This window comes from Chionomys nivalis, chromosome 7 (genome assembly GCF_950005125.1).
Source record: "Chionomys nivalis chromosome 7, mChiNiv1.1, whole genome shotgun sequence".
Classification (NCBI taxonomy): domain Eukaryota; kingdom Metazoa; phylum Chordata; class Mammalia; order Rodentia; family Cricetidae; genus Chionomys; species Chionomys nivalis.
Window position 1 is genome coordinate 52,589,694 of NC_080092.1, and position 18,076 is coordinate 52,607,769.

The window sequence follows — 18,076 nt, forward strand, 5'->3', positions numbered from 1 at the left end:
CTGGGGCCATTTCTCCTGCTTTCAGGCTCTCAGGATTGGCCCTCCCACATCTACATCTACACCATCAAGGTCAACTCTCCCACTGCGTGGGGAGGGCATCTCTCCCTGCCTACACTACTATATGGAAGATGAGGGGAGGGACCAGATCTCCCATGTTCACCTTTACAGGGCTGGCTCATCTGCACCCCAGTCAAGAGGGTGAGCTCTATTGTGCCGCCCAGGTAAGGTTCAGGGCTCACTTGCCTGAGTGCTGCCAATGGTAAGGGGGAGGGACAGCTCCCTCAGCCACCAAAGGTGGTAGGGCCAAGAGTGGAGGGCATCTTTCCATTCCCCTCACTACCACATGACAGATGAGGGGGCTGTGGATCCCATTCTTCCATCCTCAGGGCTAGCACACCTCTGCCTCCACCAACAGGGTCAGTTCTGCTGTGCTACCCAGGCGAGGAGCTGGGCACACTTTCCTGAGTGCTGTAACTGGTAAGGCGAAGGGTCAGCTCCCTTGTTCCCTTGTCTGTTGCAGACAGCAAGGGGTGAGGGGCAAGGAGTAAGGGGGCATCTTTGCCCCACCCATGCCACCAACCTGTAGCCTCATTAAGAAATATGATTCCACAGTACCCGGCTGCCCAACTGTTATTATATTTGTTTATATATATGTATATTTTATATCATTACAATATGCAAGGAGGGTATGACACTACCACTTAATAGATGAGGAAATTAAGTTGGGAAACACAGGGACTTGCTAAGCCATGGTATAAGTGGCAGAAGCTGGTCAGGAGCCAGGCTGACTATGCATTATCTGTCCCTTTCTTTTCCACATCTGATCCTTTGGTACCCCATCTTCTGCCCTCCCTGGTCTCCTGGCAGAAGAGATCCCCCAGGGTCTTACCTCAGGATTCTGAGGTTGCAGGCAGGATTCCTGAGCCCCTCACACAGCAGCTTCACCCCTTGGTCGCCCAGGTCATTCAGCTGCAGGTCCAGCTCAGTCAGGCTGCAGTTGGTGCTCAGCACGGAGGCCAGATCCCCACAGCTGCTGGCTGTGATGCCACAGCTGACCAGCCTGCAGGAGAGATGCACTCTGTCATTTGCTGAGAGTTCACTCCTCTGGATAGTGGGGACTGGGTCTCCCTTTCTGGTACCTGCAAGTCCTCATTAAAGGGAAATTGCGGCATCCTTGGCTTATAGAAACTTTCAAAGTTTTAGTTTTCCTTTTGCACCTAAGTTATCCCTGAGGATGCAAACCACCTTTGCTTCTCATTCTTAGTAAGATTTATACCAATCCTCCTATCCACCACACTAACTATATACATATACTTTATCCAATGTCCAATGGGTATACCCGAGTTTAATTGACCTACATTGTATACCCAAGTTTAATAGGCTACATTGACCTAGCTAAATAACCAGAGACAATGAATATAGGATGTTTAGGTAGTTTCAATATTAAGGTCATTGATAGGCCAGACAATAAACCAATGAGTTTCTTGCATAAGAATAGAAGGTGAAAGGGAGTATGGCAGGTTTGTTTGGACCCGAGAGCCTGTCTTGGGCTCCCCAGTACATATTGGGATCTGGAGTATGCGTTGCTCAGGCCAGGGCCTTGTCTGCAGCTGGCATCTGTGCTACATCTCTGTCTTTCCATGTCTTATCAGGGTGGAAAATTCAATGTGTCTCATAGCTGAGCTTCAGGATCAATGGTATATAATTAGAGGTTTACTCCTCTGTTGTTGTTGGGGCAAGGAGGGCCAAGTGCTGTGAAATCCAGAGCATCCCACTAGTGTGTCCCAAGAACCATGCAAAAGTGAAACAGTCTATGAAGACATAGACTAGGGCGTGATCTCACTTGTCATGTGAAATCCTAGTCAAGATGGAGTCCATAGAGTAGAAGGGCAGAGAGCAGGAGGTAATGGGGGATGACATTCCCTGGCCTGGAGCTTTCTTCCCTCTGCTTCATTTAGCCTCCTCCTCTATGCTCTTCAGCTCTCCTGCAGCCACTTCCTCAGGATGTTTGCTCCACTGGAGCCCTCATGGGCCTGTTGTTAGCAATAGCTAGTGGGGGTCCTTGCTGAATGTCAGTCTTTCAGGATCCCCAAGAAATCCCATTTGTTTGTTTCAATAGCAAGTCTGATATCATGAATGTGGTCAAACGGGTTCAGTGAATGTTTGATGAATCCTAATCCTCAACCTAGTCTCATTTTTTGCCTTTGTTCTCCTGCCATTCAGGGGAGAATCCAGGGCAGACTCACCACAATGTCTTTAGGTGACATTCAGCGTGTCTCAGCATCCTACAGAGACTCTGCACTGCAGAGTAGCTCATTGGATTCCCACTTAAGTCCAGCTCCTCCAGGCTTCCTGTGAACTCAAGAGTGGAGAAGAAAACCTGCCAAGTGGCATTAGTGACCGGGGTCCACCTAGACCTGAAGGAAAGAAAGGGAAAGGAGGGATGTGAATTGCTTATGCATAGTCTGAAGTGGACAGACACACACTGCACAGTGAGAGGCTTCTGTGGAGGTTTGAACAAGAATGTTCCCCAAAGCTCACAGATTTGAATTCTTGGTCACTAGGGAGTGTTACTATTCGGAGGTGTGGCCTTTTTGGAGGAAGTGTTCACTCTGGGTGGGCTTTGGGGTTTCAAGTGCTCAAGCCTGGCCCAGTGTCTCTCTCTTCCTGCTGCCTTCAGATCTGGATGTAGAACTCTCCAGTATTTCTCCAGCACCATGTCTGTCTACATGTACCATGCTTCCCACCATGATATAATGGACTAAACCTCTAAGTGTAAGCCAGCCCCAAGTCAATGTGCTTTCTTTTATGAGTTGCTGAGGTCGTGGCATCTCTTTACAGCAACAGAACACTGACTAAGACAGTTTCAATGTGCCATCCTCAGGACAGACCAACCTCTATGCCTATGGTCTTTAGCATAGCATGCTGTGTGCTTGTTTTGTGTTCTGTTTCCATTTCAGTCTAGGTGTTCCTTGAGGGCATAGACAGATGGGTGGCATTTTTTTTTTTTTAATAATACCAGTGCCTAGTACAGGACATGACACAGGGAAGACATTGGTAGTTCAGTCTTATTTTCTTTTTCTTTCTTTTTTTTTTTTTTTTTTTTTTTTGGATTTTTTGAGACAGGGTTTCTCCGTAGCTTTTGGTTTCTGTCCTGGAACTAGCTCTTGTAGACCAGGCTGGCCTCGAACTCACAGAGATCGCCTCCACCACCGTCCGGCAGTCTTATTTTCTTTGACATGTATATACCTGTCTCCTTTCGGTATAGAATTCTAGAGTCATAGTGGCCATAAAGATAAGCTGGAGATGGGAAGTGGAACGTTCTGGAGAGGTGGTTGTGGGAGATTCTGTGATGAAATGCTGAGTATGGTCATAAACATGATGACTATGTTGGTTTACATGGACCCCATCCCCTTCCAAGAATAGAAGACCACAGAGAAGTTCCATGGAGAGAACAAAGGGAATGTATTGGGAGAGAATGTCTGCAGTCTGAGTAGGAGAGAATTCTGGGAGTGTTGGAGTAGACTCTGCCCTGTATAACCCTGTTTGATTAATTTCTCGATTTTTACATACTTCTCTATCAAGCTTATTAGTTGCAGGCTTCAGTTACTCAAGGTTTATCCCACACTTCAGCTATTTCTGTTCTCTAGTTCAATATTTCAGTTAACTCTTTGACCTAGTGTGTTCCAATTTGTTACCGAGGTTAATTCATCCCACCACCTGAGCAGGGTAGAGAGCCATGCAGAGGTAACTAGACAGCTGCCTGCACACCAAGCTGTGCCTAACTCAGTCTACTTAGTTGCAAAAGCCTGAACCACAGGGGTCCCTGCTACTCGGAAGACTCATGAGGATAACAAGATATTATAGTGTACTTACTTGCCATCCTGCCTGCAGAAGCCCCTCTTCCCATCCCACCTCCATTCCCTGGGGACCCCACTTCTTGGTGCTGATCCTAGATCCCTTATCTCTTTCCCACAGACTTCCAAGCCTTCCATTCTAGCTTAGCCCCACGTCTTTATGTCAGCAGTGACCCACAGAAATGCTTTCAACAGGGATCCAGTGTTGAAAGCTTTTAGTATTCTTCCTGTCCTCCTTGCTAGTCTCTCCAGACTTAAGCATATCTGCTTCTCCCACCCCACCTCCATTCCCTGGGGACTCCACATCTTCTGTGGCCAGTAGCCAGACAGGAAGTATAGGCGGGACATCCAGACAGGAAGCAGAGGCAGGTCAATGAGAACAGGAGAATTCTGGGAAGAAGGAAGCTCTTCCCACAGTCCTGGCCCAGCCACAGACCAAGCAAGATGTGCCTGCCTTGCTGAAAAAGGTACTAAGCTATGTGGCTAACACAGATAAGAATAATGAGCTAATGTAAGTTGTAAGAGTTAATAAGAAGCCTGAGATACTGACCCAATCAGTTTATAACTAATGTAGACCTCTGTGTGATTTCTTTGGGACTTAACAACTGTGGGAACTGGACAGGACAGAAACCCCAGTCAACATAGAATAATGGGCTAGTATAAGTTTTAAGAGTTAATAAGAAGCCTGAGCTAATGGGCCAATCAGTTTACAACTAATGTAGACCTCTGTATGATTTCTTTGAGACTTAATGATTGCGGGAACTGGGAAGGACAGAAAACTTCAACAACAACCATTACTAAGACAATAATCAAATAAAAATGAGAGTCATTTCACTGAGCCACCTTCATGCGTATATATGTGCATGTGTTATATAAGTATTCTTTGATTGCATTTATTCTCTTTAACCCATTTCTTCTTCTCCTCTCCTCACCACTTTCCTGTTCTCTAATACTCACTCTGCTACATTTAAATCAATATTTTATTTCTAAGGTGAGTTTTTTTTTCCCTCTGTTGCTCAACTTCTCAACTTCTGAATTCAAAAGTCTAAATTCTAAAGTCTCAAACTTCTAAATTCCAGCAATTTTCTAGCTTTGGCCTCCCAAGTAATGGAATGACAAGCCTATGCCGGCAAGTCCAGCTGGAATGTGGGTTTTATCATGAGAAGAAGCTTGAAAATGTGGAAACAGAAGACTGAAAACAAACCCAAACCCAAATCATTATTCCTCTGAGACGCTTCCCCTTTCTGGCCCACTTGTGTCAACATTCTCTTTTGTGGTGCCTTGTTTGTGGGTGACCATGGCAGGTGTCATGCCAGATGGCAATTAGAGTACAGGACTGCTTTTTCTCCCAAGTTGTGAGGTCTTTAGGGTAGCAGTTGTATTTTCTTTTCTTTTTTTTTGTGATTGGGCCTGTCATAAAATAAATGCTTAATGAATATTTTTGGAATGACTCAAGGGGCATCCGATATTGAGTAACCACTGATACTGAGTACTGATATTGAATATTCACTACGGAGGCATGGGACCTGGAAAGGGACATCCACCATGCTGCTAGGATTAGAGGGTGGATAGGGACTATTTAGGATGAGTACTGAGGGCCATAGTGCCACACACACACACACACACACACACACACACTGATGGGGAAGATCTTAGGACCAAGGTCATTGTCTTGGGGGAGAAATATATTGCCTGCTGAAGCTGGATGAGCAGTTTCTCAGAGACAAAGCGTGTTAAGGGGGGGGAATAGAAGCTGTGGGCCCTCTGATGCTGCTGGAGGGTCCAGACAACGTGAAGGTCAGCATAACAATGAGCCTGTGCAGCAGAGAAGATGGGTCCTTACATAGTCAGAGGGGAAGACAGCAGTTCAAGGCCCCATCAACAATCAGGCATGGAGGATCATAGGTGAATTAGACAGGTGGTCAGATTGGCGGCTAGGTGTCCCTAGAGACTTGTTTTCTATACCCTCTGAGAGTGTTCCTGATGCTCAGAATGTGTGGCCTCATGCGAAGGTGGAGGGAGGGGCATGTGTAGATACTCACAGAACCAGCCTGGGGCCCCTCAGCACTTGTCCTTGCCGTCCACCCCCATCCAGCTGAAGTGCCTTCACCTGGTGGCAGAACTTAATGCAGAAAGCGACCACCATAAGGTCCACATCTGTCTGGATCACCAGGTGCTTCACATCTGCCTGGAGTCCTGGATGCACCATATCTGTCTGGACATGAACCCTTGCTCCTTGAAAACTGTGCATTGCCCGTGTCAGGAGCTCCGCATCCTGAATCTCATACAGACAGTGGAGCAATCCAAGCGAATACGAGTGTTGGAGGTGGGCTTCCTCCAGGACCCTCTTCAGTAGCTCCCACCTCCTCTCCAGAGGCAGCCAGCAGGTGACAATGTTCCTCATCTCATCCATTGCCTGGTCACTCAAAAGGCCACACAGGAAGCGCATGGTGGGCGCCTCAACCAGGTCAAGTCTTCCATGGACTTCTGTCAGCTTTTCTACGGCTTTAAAGTTTTCACAGCTGTCCTCTTCGTAGCTCAAGACACAGGACATCGCTGCAAAGAACTCCTGGAGACACAGGTGGGCAAAGCTGTAGGTGGTAGAATTAGGCTGCCTCTGAAGGACACCCGTGGTCATCAAAGTGGAGATGACAGACCCAGGTACCTTCTGTTTCCTGAGGTCCTTAACACTGAACAGACTCTTTTTTCTGCAGATCCCTTCAGCAGCCAGTGAGCAGAGCCCTCTGAGCCGGGCCCCCAGGGACTGAGCGGGGAGAGTCTGGGAAAGGTATTTCAGGCAGAGGGCTGTGGTTGTCTGTGAGGTCAGTGAGAGGTCTCCCCCAAGCACCATCTGCTGTTTCAGGCAGGTGCAGACTATCCAGGACACCCAGGGCACCAGGCACAGGGTCAAGAGCACTGGGTTTGATTCAACCAAGGCAAAAGCTGTAATTGCTTCTCTTTCCTTTGCAAAGTATGTGTAGAAATATTTCTTCCGTCCAGACTCAGAGAAGCCCAGGACCTCCACCCATCGTGGCTGCTCCAAGGAAGGAATGAGTGTCTGTAGTTCTGTGGTCCGAGCTGTGAGCAACAAGGAAGCCTTAGGAAGTAAGGATTTCCCCAGCAAACTTCCCAGCAGTGTGTGCACTGGCTGTGACTGACTCCAGTGCCGATAGAATTTAGGTTTCTGCAAGACCCAGGCTGGCTCATCTATGCCATCCAGGATGAAGAGCAGCTTCTTAGAGTGAGACAGGATCTCCTCTATGAGATCCTTGTGGACATTCTCGTATTTTGCTATGAGCTCAGCCAGACTCAGTTGCTCACACTGTGCCAGCTCCCTGCAGCTGAAGTAGAAGACATGCCGGAAGCGATCCCTGTAGAGCCGGCCTTCCCCCCATGCTCTCCTCACCTGCCTGGCCAGCATTGACTTCCCAATGCCAGCAGCCCCTTCTAATATGACTAACTGAGGCTTCTTCTGGCTACCTGGGCTTGGGTCAAATAAGTCTTGGATGGCAATCAGATGTCCTCTGTCTTTAATGTCCTGGTGCCCTCCTTCTCTCACTGTGGACCTCTGGCCCCTGGGGCAAGATTTTTGTAACAGTAGCAGCTGTGTGTATTTTTGGTGGAAACCTTCAGTTTCCCAGGACCGTGTATGGCAAGGGCTCTCTCTTCTCTGGTTCTGGCATGTTTTTATTGCAGTTTCTAAGTAAGCAAGGGAAAGAAAGGACATAAAGTAACAGTGAGTTGTTCGTTCATTCACCCATTCATTTAGCCAACAACCAAATAAATTTAAACATTTTTAAAAATGGGGTGGGGGCATCATTATGTAGCCCTGTCTATCCTGGAACTTGCTATGTAGACCAGGCTGGTCTTGAACTCACAGAGATTGATCTTCCTCTGCCTTTCAAGTGATGGGATTAAATATGTGTGTCCCCATACCCAGCATAATTTGGGCATTTTTTTTTTTTTAGGCTTCACAGTTCAAAGTGTGATGGTTAAGCTTTTTTTTTTTTTTTAAAAAAAAGTTTAATTGACTGTGCTTAAGAAATCTATAAAGCAAAAATGCCTCTAACTGTAAGCCCCACTTGCCCATGGACCTAAGTTCTGTGAATGTAAAATAACAACCCACAGTGATGGCATCACTATAGAACCTTTGTGCAGCAACTGACAAAAGCAGAGGCAGAGACCCGCAGCAGAGCACTGGGCTAAGCTCCCAAAATCCAGTTGAAGAGTGGAAGGAGTAAGAATATGAGCAAGACCACAGTGGGGACACCCACTGAGACAGTGTGTCTGAGCTAATGGGAGCTCTCCAACTCCAGCCGGATAGGGAAGGACCCAGCATAGGACCAAACTAGATACTCTGAATGTGGTTGACAGTTGTATGGCTGGGGCAGACTGCAGGGTCACTGGCACTGGCACCAGGATTTATCCCTACTGCTTGTACTGATTTTTTGGAACCCATTCTCTCTGGATGGATACCTTGCTCAATCTAGATATAGTAGGGAGGGCCTCGGTCCTTCCTCAAAGCAATGTGCCTTTCCCTCTTGAGGAGTGGATAGGGGGTGGGGGGAAGGTGGAGTGGATGGGAGAAGGGAAGGGAGTGGGAAATGGGATTGCTATGTGAAATGAAAAAAAGATTGTTTTCAAAAAATAAGCCATGTGTTTTCACTTCTGTAAACAATTATGGTTGCCTAACCCCAACCCTAACCCTAACCGATGAGCTTGATCACACATAGGTGGGTGGAATGCAGGCAGGAAGTACATCAGGATGTATCCTTGCCCCTGATTGGATAAAGGTAGGAAATATGTAGCCTTACAGGTGTTGCCTTTCTAAGTTTCTTTTCTTTTCTTTCTTTTTTTTTTTTTTAAAAAGAGTTTATTTATCATGTATACAACATTCTGCCTCCATGTATTCCCACATGCCAGAAGAGGGCACCAGATCTCATCACAGATGGTTGTGAGCCACCATGTGGGTGCTGGGAATTGAACTCAGGACCTCTGGAAGAGCAGCCAGTGCTCTTAACCACTGAGCCATCTCTCCAGCCCCCGCCTTTCTAAGTTTCTAACTAACGTATTTCACTGTCATTCTTTGAGAGTCCCAGGTATAAACCTGACCAGTATCCATTGTCCTGGCCAATATTTGATAAAGCTTGCTTCAAATTTGGCTCAAATACTGTGGTAGTGGTCTTATTCTCTCCAGGTAGCTTTAACAAAAGGACAGAAATGAGAGACAGTGGTGCACTACTGACTTGTTCCACATCACACAGGAAGTGGTAACACCTGAGGGCAATGGAGTGTGATCTTGGGTCAACCATTGCCAGAACTGGGTGTGTGTTGGGGGTAAGAACGGGCCTGAAGGGAAAGAGAAAGAGAGGAAGAGGGCTGGACTTCTACCAGCAATAGCGCGTTGGGGGAAGAAATCACTTTCCCACGCAGGATTGTTCTAGATCCCAGCCTTGGCTTTGCTGATGAGAGCTCGTGAGTTTGGACCAGTGACCTTGTCTCTCTAACCCTTCTGCTCTGGCACAGGCGACTGCTTTGATGAGGTGAGAGGAGGAAGAGGCAAGGGTGTGGACTGTGCCGAGAAGGGGAAGAAGCATGAGTGATGTTAAATGCAGCATTGAAATAAGGAAGAAACAAGGGTTTGGGTTGAGGTTAATGAGACTAAAATAAACCCATCTGACAAGAGCAATTTCAGCACCACAGAGCCCAGAAAGATCATTTCTACCTTATTCCTCCCACTTCTGAATTCTGGCTGCTTCTTTTGCAGCCCCCCACCCCAGGCTCCCACAGCGGGAGATGTTCTGCTGTCTCACAGACCCACGCAGGGCTCTTAGCCCAGCTCACCTCTCGTTCTGCACTTGAACTTGGTACGTTTTTTTACAAGAGTTTTCTTTATGGACATCTGGTCAGATGAAGATTGATAGTCTGGCCTCAACCCTGCAGAAGCGAGCTGGCTGGAGAACTCCACGTTAGATGTGCTCGGGAAACTGAGGAATGAGGGATCATGGGCTGTGGGAATGAGAGATGGTTGGGTGTTTATCAGGAAGAGGCAGGAGTCCAGGAGAGACACTGAGGTTCTACGTGCTAAACCTCCATACGCCCTTTCACAGACTCTGTGGAACAATGCTCTCACTGGTGTTGCAGGGATACGGTCCTAATCTGGGGCCATGAAGTTCATGCACCTGCCCTGGTTCTGCCTTCTCTAGGTGAATCACTGGTCCTCTCTGATCTTTAACTCCTTCATTTGTAGCTATGGTTTTCTGCCTTTCAGGGTTGCAAACAATAATTAAACAATAGCAGCAATCAAAGGCACTTGTACATACAGATCATTTATTGTTGTTAAACTCTGTTTGATGTGGATCATCATTTAGCTCAGAGATCTCGGGAAAGCAGGTATTTACTCTCCTCTTTTCCACACGGAGACACAGAGGCAGAAGGCAGTGAAATGACTTACCCAGGGTAGTGATGCCATGACTGGCACCTGTCTTTGTCTAGCTCCCAAGTCACTAGCAAATAGCTATGGTACACAAGTGTTCCTCTTGGGAGCTGGCTTCACCTCCATCTTCACCCCTTTCAGTGTCCTTCTGAATGCCAGCTTCTCCCTGCTGCTGCTCCAGAGTGCTCCTTCCCAGTGCCCGTTAAGACTACATGGGGTCCTGAGAATGTATTTGAGTAGGAGGAGGTGTGGAGCTCATGGGTTCACTAAGAGATTCCAGCAAGACTTCTAGTTCCAGCCAAGGATGGAGTCTGTGAGCTCTTTTGACGGGAGGTTAGCTTGCCCCTACTGAGACTTGACAGGAGGGCTGGTGATGGCGATGGATAGTGATAGGGATAGGGTTAGTGAGGGGAAGGTTGGGGTCCTTGGTGTACTCACTCAGTGTCAGGTCCTTCCCTTGCTGGGCCTGGCTGAAAAGCTGCGTCATGCCCATCTTTTCCCAGGTGTGGAGGGCCATGTTCCAGGCCTGGTGATTCCCATACTGAGCCACCAGGCCTGAGGCTACCTTTGTGCCACTGGCCTCTGGCCAAGCTGTTTCTTTTAGCAGCTGATGCTGGAACGTTTTCAGCTGTTCTTTACTCAGTTGCTCCAAGTAGTAGCTTAAGCGTTGCTGGGTTCTGTCAGACATGTCTGTCCTGGGAATGGGACACAGTGGTCTCCCAGTGCCTTGGCCTTTACCACCTGCAAGGGAAGGCTCTCACTGGGGTGATGTTTCCGGGCCCGGTGAACTCTATTCAGCAGTCAGACCCCAGGTTTAAAAGTCTAAATTATCTGTGTTTAGATGGTGTTAGGAGGTAGAAAGGGAAAAGGAGTGGCAGGAAGTTATAGGAAGAAGAAGACACGAGGATGCACTGTAGATCTGATCATGAGGATGAAGGGAAGGGCCCAGGTCTAGTCAGGTAGAGTGGCAGGTGGCAGCGAGGAGGAGGATGGGGCCTGGGAGGTGGGAGGAGCTGAAAGATGTAAGGATAGAAGGAAAGGAGATGAGAGGGTGAGGGACTCAGAGGAATGAAGGATGGGTGGTGGGATATTGACAGGTGGAGGAATGGGAGGATACGGACCTGAGGATGGACAGCCTGGAGGATTAGCGAATGGAAGAATGAAGGTAGAAAAGGATGGGGGAGGGTGGAAGAATGAGGGTTTAGAAGGTTAGAGAGAGGATAGCAGGAAGAGTGGATATGATGGCAGAGAGATGGAGGAATGGCATGGGGGTGACACCCACTGTTTTGTGGTTCCCACCTTTTTCTTTTTCCTGGGACCCACACTAATGAGGTCAGTCTTTCAGCTACAGCCTTGACAGAAGGTGAGGTGGCGAGGGACAGCCACAGTGGCACTCAGAGGTCACAGGTGAGTCCAGGCTAGCCCCTTTGAAGTTCTCTTTAGTAACCTCCTGGTCCAGGACGTCACTCGGAGATAATAATTCAGAGTCAGCTTTCTGGCAGGAAGGACAAATCACCCAGGGGAAAACGAAAGAGCAGTGAAGACAGGCGAGGGGAGGGTCCTGGATAGGCTGTGGCAGATGCAGGCACGTGGGGCATAAGGGAGCACCCAGCAGCCTAACACCCACTTGAGCTGGGCTTCGGAGTCCACACAGGGGCCCAACCCTGGTTCTCAGGATGGTGCCTCCTGTCTGCCACAGCACCCACCTAGTAGAGTCTGGCCAGGGAAAAACTTTCTTCACTTCTCTTGGTTTGGAGCCCCACAACTCACCTTGCTCTTCTGTGGTGCCCCACTGCCGTGTGTCCCAGGCTAAGACAGCTGTGTGGATTGCAGAGACCTCAGTAAACACATCCTTCGAAAGTGAAAGTGACCCTGGTTCCTCGCCACAAAGCCAGACATCAGGAGTCTGCGCAGATGATCTCTGTCTTTTGGCAGATTCTCAGATCTCTGGGCTTTCAGGCTGAGAATGACTTCGCTTAACTTGTTTTCTCTCATGGAATGCCACTAGAAATTTCTAGAGTTTTGATGAGCCCTGGGTTGGAGGATCCAGCTCAGGAGGTTTATCCAGGCTTGCTGAGGTTCCAACTCCCTGAGTTTAGAATTCACTTCCCAGAGCTGCAGTTTGCCCATTTAATATGCAGGATGTCAGGGTTTGCCAAGCAGTGTCTGATTACTCTAGATTTCCCCTCCCCTTTCTCTCTCTGCCCTCTAATGCCTCACCCACTGGTTATTCATTTCAGCAAATAGCTCTTGCGGCCTCAAACACTGGGTCTCCTCTCTCTTCTAACAATTTTATTTTTATTCTATTTGTATGTGTGTGAGTCTGTGTGTCTGCTATGTGTGTGGGTGCATTTGAGAGCTGGAAGAGGGTGTAAGGTCCCCTGGGGCTGGAGTTATGGGTGGCAGCTAGTGAACTCAGGTCCTCTGGAAGAGCAGCAAGTGCCCTTAACTTCAGCATGATCTCTCTAGTCCCACTGGGCTTTTTTTTTTTTTTTTCTATTTGCCATGAACTTTCCCCAAGTCTTTATTTCCCTCTGACACCATCCTTTTTCAGGTGTGTGGTGAGTGCTTGCTTGCATGAGTGTGGGCTCATTGGTTTGGTAGGGCTACAGTCCTTGCTTGCTCTCCAGTTCATTTACTGAGGCAGAGTCTTGCCCTCAGCTGCGAGTTTATGGATTTGGCTAATCTAACTAGTTAGTCATCCAGCGTGGGTACGCCCTGTTCCCTCCTCCGAGCTCTGGGATCACAAGCCTGTAGCCACGCCCAGCAGGCATCTGTGAGGATGCTGTGGGTCAGAGCACAGGTCCTCATGCTTGCATAGCGACTGCTTTACCCACTGAGCCATTGCTGCAGCCGTGACACTGGCTTGTAAACACATCTGTAATCTGACCTTCTCACTGTGCCCAAGGAGACTGCTGGTATAGCCAGCATCTGGTATCTCTTCCCCTGCTTCCTAACTTTCCATGCTGATGTTTTTGGTCTCAGTCTGGAATCCAGAATTACACATCTAATATCTAAGTTAGTTAAGTCACCTCTTAGCTCAAACCTTCCTATTTTCATCTCACTCTGGGTGAAATACTGGTTCCTTTCAGTGGGTCACAAGGCTCTACCTGACCTACTCCATCCTACCCTGCCCCTTTCTGACACTATGTCGCTGTTTATGCTCCTCGCTCACTCTGCTGTGGACCGTCTGCTCTGCCTTTGTATTCTTTGAACACACCAGGAACTTGCTCACCCCAGGACCTTTGCACTGGCTTCTCTATTCTTTTTTTTTTTTTTTGAAATTCTCAAAGATTTAATTAAAAATCACTTTGCATTATAAAAGACATCATACTACTAAGTTTTCGTGAAACTTCTTGAATGGGCTTGGGGAGATTTCTCAGTGGTGAGTCTGCTTTGTTGCTCATGCGGAGGACTGGAATTTGGTCCTCAGCATCAACGAAAAGTGGTCCATTAACATCTATAACTCCAGCTCTGGGATTGGATGCCTTCTTTTGGCTTCACAGGCATCTCTGTACACGCATGTGTGTGGGGCATGCATGCCCACACACATACGCGCGCGCGCACACACACACTCACACACACACACACATTTTAAAGCGTCTTCATAGAATCATTTCTTTTTCAACATAATATTTTCACTGATTATTTAGGAATTTTACATAATGCACCCTGATCATACTTATTCCCTTTCCTCCCAGAGTACCCCCAGATGATATCCCCCTGTGCAAAGAAAAAGAAGGAAAACCAAAACCAAAAAAAAAAAAAAACCAAAAGTTCAAATAAAACAAACAAACAAACAACAGCAACAACAAAGAATCAAATCAAATCCAATTTCTGTGGCCCCTATACTCCCTGGAGCATCTCTATTCTTTTTGAATGACTTCCCACTGGTCAGAAACTTACTACCTGCTTTCTGAAGCAACACTTCCCTTCTAGAATTTTTCCTCATCATTCTCTTTCTTGACATTGTTATCACCCAACAGCACAGACTTTCTTTTTCTCTTCTCCTCCTCCCCCTCTTCTTCCTTGATTTTCTGAGACAGAGTTTCACTGTGTAGCCCTAGCTGTTCTGAAAGTCTCTCTATAGACCAGGCTGGTTTTGAACTCTGTCTCCAGTCCCTTTATATCTACTTTACACCTGAGTAGCTTGCCCCTCAAAATTAATCAAAAACAAAACAAATCTGGGCTGCTCCGCCATCTTTTCAACACCTCTTCATTTATCTGAGCAGCATAGGAAGCTGTGGTGTGCCACTCAGTATATCCTTCTGTCCAACCATCCCCACCAGCAGAATGTTCATTGCAATGAGTCCTTGGTCTGGTTCAAGGCCTCCGCCACACCATCATCACTGGGGGCATTGAAACACATCTAGGATATCCCCTGTTGCCCTGAGTCATAGAGATCCTGCTGCTCCATAGGACCGGTCCTTTAGCACCCTCCAGTCGGTCCCTGATGGGGCAGTTGTTAGTGTGAGGCAACCCAAGGCCCAGGATGTGGGTCTGGGTGGTATAGCCGAGTTGGTTGGTCTGGGCCACTGGGTTCACCCTCTTAGGCAAGGGGCAGAGCCAGCTCTCCTAAGCCCTTGTCCTCAGGGCCAGCTCTCCCATGCCTGTGGTGAGGTTTGTGGTAATCTCTCCTGAGTGTGTCTGTCGGGGGTTGGTCAGCACCCCTGCTGCAGTGTACAGCAAGGGGGCAGGGACACCTATCCCGGGGCCAGTGAGGGGCAGGACTGGCTCAGCACTGCCCTTTGATCTCAACATGCATGGTTTCTATGACCCCCTGTGGTAACTTGAGTCATGGACATCAGCCTGGACCCTGGCTGCTGTTGGACCATGAACCCAGACATGGCCCACAGCAGTAGCCCAAGCCTGGATGATACCGTGGCCTGGTGAAGCTTGTGGGCCAAACAGACTTGCATAGTCCTGGTTGCAGCATGGCCCTTGGATACCAACATGGCCGCAGAATGCAGCCTGGACCATAGGCATCTGTGTGACCACAGGGGCATCATGGGCCATAGACACCGGGGACCCCCAACTGTGATAGGACCACGGACCCAGTCATGGTCCCCAACAGCAGTCTGGGTTCCGACATCACCATGGCCACAGGTGGCAGCACAGTCCACTCAGATCGGCATGGCCCCTGCAGCAGAGTAGCTCTCGGACACCAACAGGTGACTGCCCAGACCCCTGGCATCAACATGGCCTTCGGCGGTATCAGGAGCCATGGGCGTCAACTCTGGCTACAGTAGGGCCATGAACCCAGACATGGCCCTTGGCAGCAGCCATTGCCCTAGTGGCAGCATGGTCTCAGGCACCAACGTGGCCACAGGATATGGCCTAGACTCCTGATATCTGTGTGACCTTTGGTGGCACCACAGGCCAGGGATATCTCAGACCCCAACTGTGTTAGGACCACAGATCCAGAAGTGGCCCTCAGCTGCAGCCTGGGCCTGGATGTCACCAAGTCACCTCATGGCATCGAAGGCCATTCAGATCTGTATGTGACCCTGGCAGGAGCATGATCCTCAGATCCCCATCTGGCCTCAGGGAATGGCCCAGACCCCGGGTATTGCATGGCCTTTAGTGGTAGCAGGAGCCGTGGATATCATCCCAGTCCCTGGCTGCAGTAGAGCCAAGGACACAGCCTGGGCTCAATGTCACCATGACCCTGGTGGCACCACAGGCCATCCAGATTGGCATGACCCCAGTGGCAGTGTGACTTTTACATACCAACATAAGTGAGTCCCATATTATAACCTTTTAATTTCAAATGGTCCCATTTGTTAATTTGTCCCATTTTCTTAATGACTAGAACCCTTGTCAGAGAGGCCTTCCCTGTGCTTGCATCAGGAAGTGTTTCCCCCTCTTTCCCTCTCACAGATCCAGGGTTTTGAGTGTTGTGTCGATGTCTTTGGTGCATTTGGAGTTGAGAGCTCAGCAGGGTGAGAGGAGAGGATCGTTCTTCTATACACAGGTGTCCAGTTTATCAGCACTACTTGTTAGCGAGGCTTTCTCTTTGCCAGTGAATAAGTATTATTGTTACCAATGAGTGTTTTTGCTTGTCATTTTACTGTAGAACAACCCCGTTATTTTATCATCTAAAACATTTTCCACCCAAAAATTCTTAGTCAATAGATTGGAGCTAGAACATATATGATATGTTATTCAAGAAATACATTAAAATAATTTCAAGCTGTGTTGCTGCAGTATGAAAACACTGCAAGAACAGGTGATTAATTTATCTCAAAACTTCATGCTTGGATTTATACATCTTAGTCTGTTTTATTAAGGTGTGGTCCCAGAAGTCTGAAAACCATGCACTTGCTACATCTACTTCGTAGCATCATTATAACTTGGACAGTTTAGATGAGACAAGAAAAGAAACAAGAAGTAAAATTAAATTTCCTGATTTTAAATAATCAAATAATGTTTTAGCAACACTTGATTATATACATTTTTATACATAGTTTATATTTACATCTTGTGTGTAGTTTCTTTTCTGTATTCTCAAATATTTATTGACCAATCATGTGACTTTTCTGGGGAGATGTAAAATAAATATCTACACTTAACCTCTGACCTTTGACTCATTAGGCTCATTTTAATGAATGGAAATGAATCTATTAGCCATTAGTCATAGAGCAATGCAAGACCCCAGACGTTTGCAGGGACTCCCTCATCTGAAGTTGCCCCCACCCTCTCTCACCAATCTCATAAATCCTTTGACTTTATCTGCCTTTGAATTGAAAGAAACTTTGCTTCCTAGCGCCACCTAGTGTGAAAGCAGGAGAGGTGATCCAGGCTCAGAGGGTAGTCAGTTCTTGCCCTTATCAGAGGTTCTGGGGTTTGAACAAACACTGGCCATCTTGAGAAGAATTGCTTGTATCCCTGCAGTCGAACATGTCAGATTAGCCTCATTCAGGCTTGCTGCAAGATGGATAGGACAAGGATTCACAGGTCTGTGTCATTCACCAGCTGGCATGCAGTCCAGACCCCTCACAGTGGCCACGTCTGGAAAGAAGCACTACATGCTTGTTTTAAGCAAAACATTCTTCCTGATTGGCCACAGCGGCTAACAGGACCACAAACCTGTCTCAGCCCCTGCCGCTAGACCTTAAAGACAAGAGTATAGGATTAAGAATTGACACTGTCATGAGGAGCGATAAAGAAATTGTTGGTACAGTTTTAGGATTTGGTGATCTTGTCAATATGGTGTGTCACAGTTTGAAATTACATCAGAAGCAAAAAGGATACAAACTTAAGCTAGATTTTACTAAATGGAAATAATGTAACAGTGTTGGTTCCTGTAGAACAAGGGACTGAAGTAACAATGTATTTTCTTGAGTTAGATTCTGGCTCCCCAAACACACTCCCCTAGGAGCTTGTTTTCTTCCTGGCAAAACTGGCCTTCAAGCAAGGAACTGACCATGCATCGACCACTGACAAAATGCATGATGTCCAGACAGGACAAGCAGGATACAAGAAAAAGACTGTCAAATCCTGCCAAGACAGAGTAAGATGGTTTTGAAAAATTTTCTGCCTCTGAAAATGGTCTGTCAGTTACTCTAGGCCTTAGCCAAAGTTGGTTGCTCCAATGTTGCAAATGAGACTTAGGGTGATTGCCCAGGTAGCCAGTTGTCTCTGTCATTTGTTGCACATTTTGGAAGTTACTTGATTGCACTTCCTGCTTACTCAAGTAATATTATTTCCCATCTCAGGTCTTTGATGGAGTTGAAGAATATATAGTTACAGTTTTCCTTAGTTATGATAAAAGATAAAGTAG

At 47.4% G+C, this 18,076-nt stretch overlaps 1 protein-coding gene and 1 pseudogene across 2 annotated transcripts in view; one reads left to right on the top strand and one right to left on the bottom strand.

Annotated features, from left to right (window-relative positions):
• Nlrp1 (NLR family pyrin domain containing 1) overlaps positions 1 to 12,129 on the bottom strand; it is a 30,562-nt gene extending 18,433 nt beyond the window's left edge. The window contains exons 1-6 of one of the 2 annotated variants that reach the window (XM_057776450.1): positions 12,064 to 12,129; positions 10,732 to 11,034; positions 9,702 to 9,866; positions 5,900 to 7,556; positions 2,247 to 2,417; positions 890 to 1,060 (exon numbers count right to left, since the gene is read on the bottom strand). In XM_057776450.1, the coding sequence (XP_057632433.1) occupies positions 890 to 1,060; positions 2,247 to 2,417; positions 5,900 to 7,556; positions 9,702 to 9,866; positions 10,732 to 10,981 (2,414 nt within the window). In that variant the 5' untranslated portion in view covers positions 10,982 to 11,034; positions 12,064 to 12,129. Of the gene's footprint in view, positions 1 to 889; positions 1,061 to 2,246; positions 2,418 to 5,899; positions 7,557 to 9,701; positions 9,867 to 10,731; positions 11,035 to 11,592; positions 11,641 to 12,063 lie in introns of those variants that run through there. The other variant, XM_057776451.1, reaches the window with a different exon arrangement.
• A 3,224-nt stretch (positions 12,130 to 15,353) lies between these two features.
• On the top strand, positions 15,354 to 17,671 carry LOC130877020 (U6 snRNA-associated Sm-like protein LSm5; annotated as a pseudogene).
• The last annotated feature ends 405 nt before the right edge of the window (positions 17,672 to 18,076 follow it).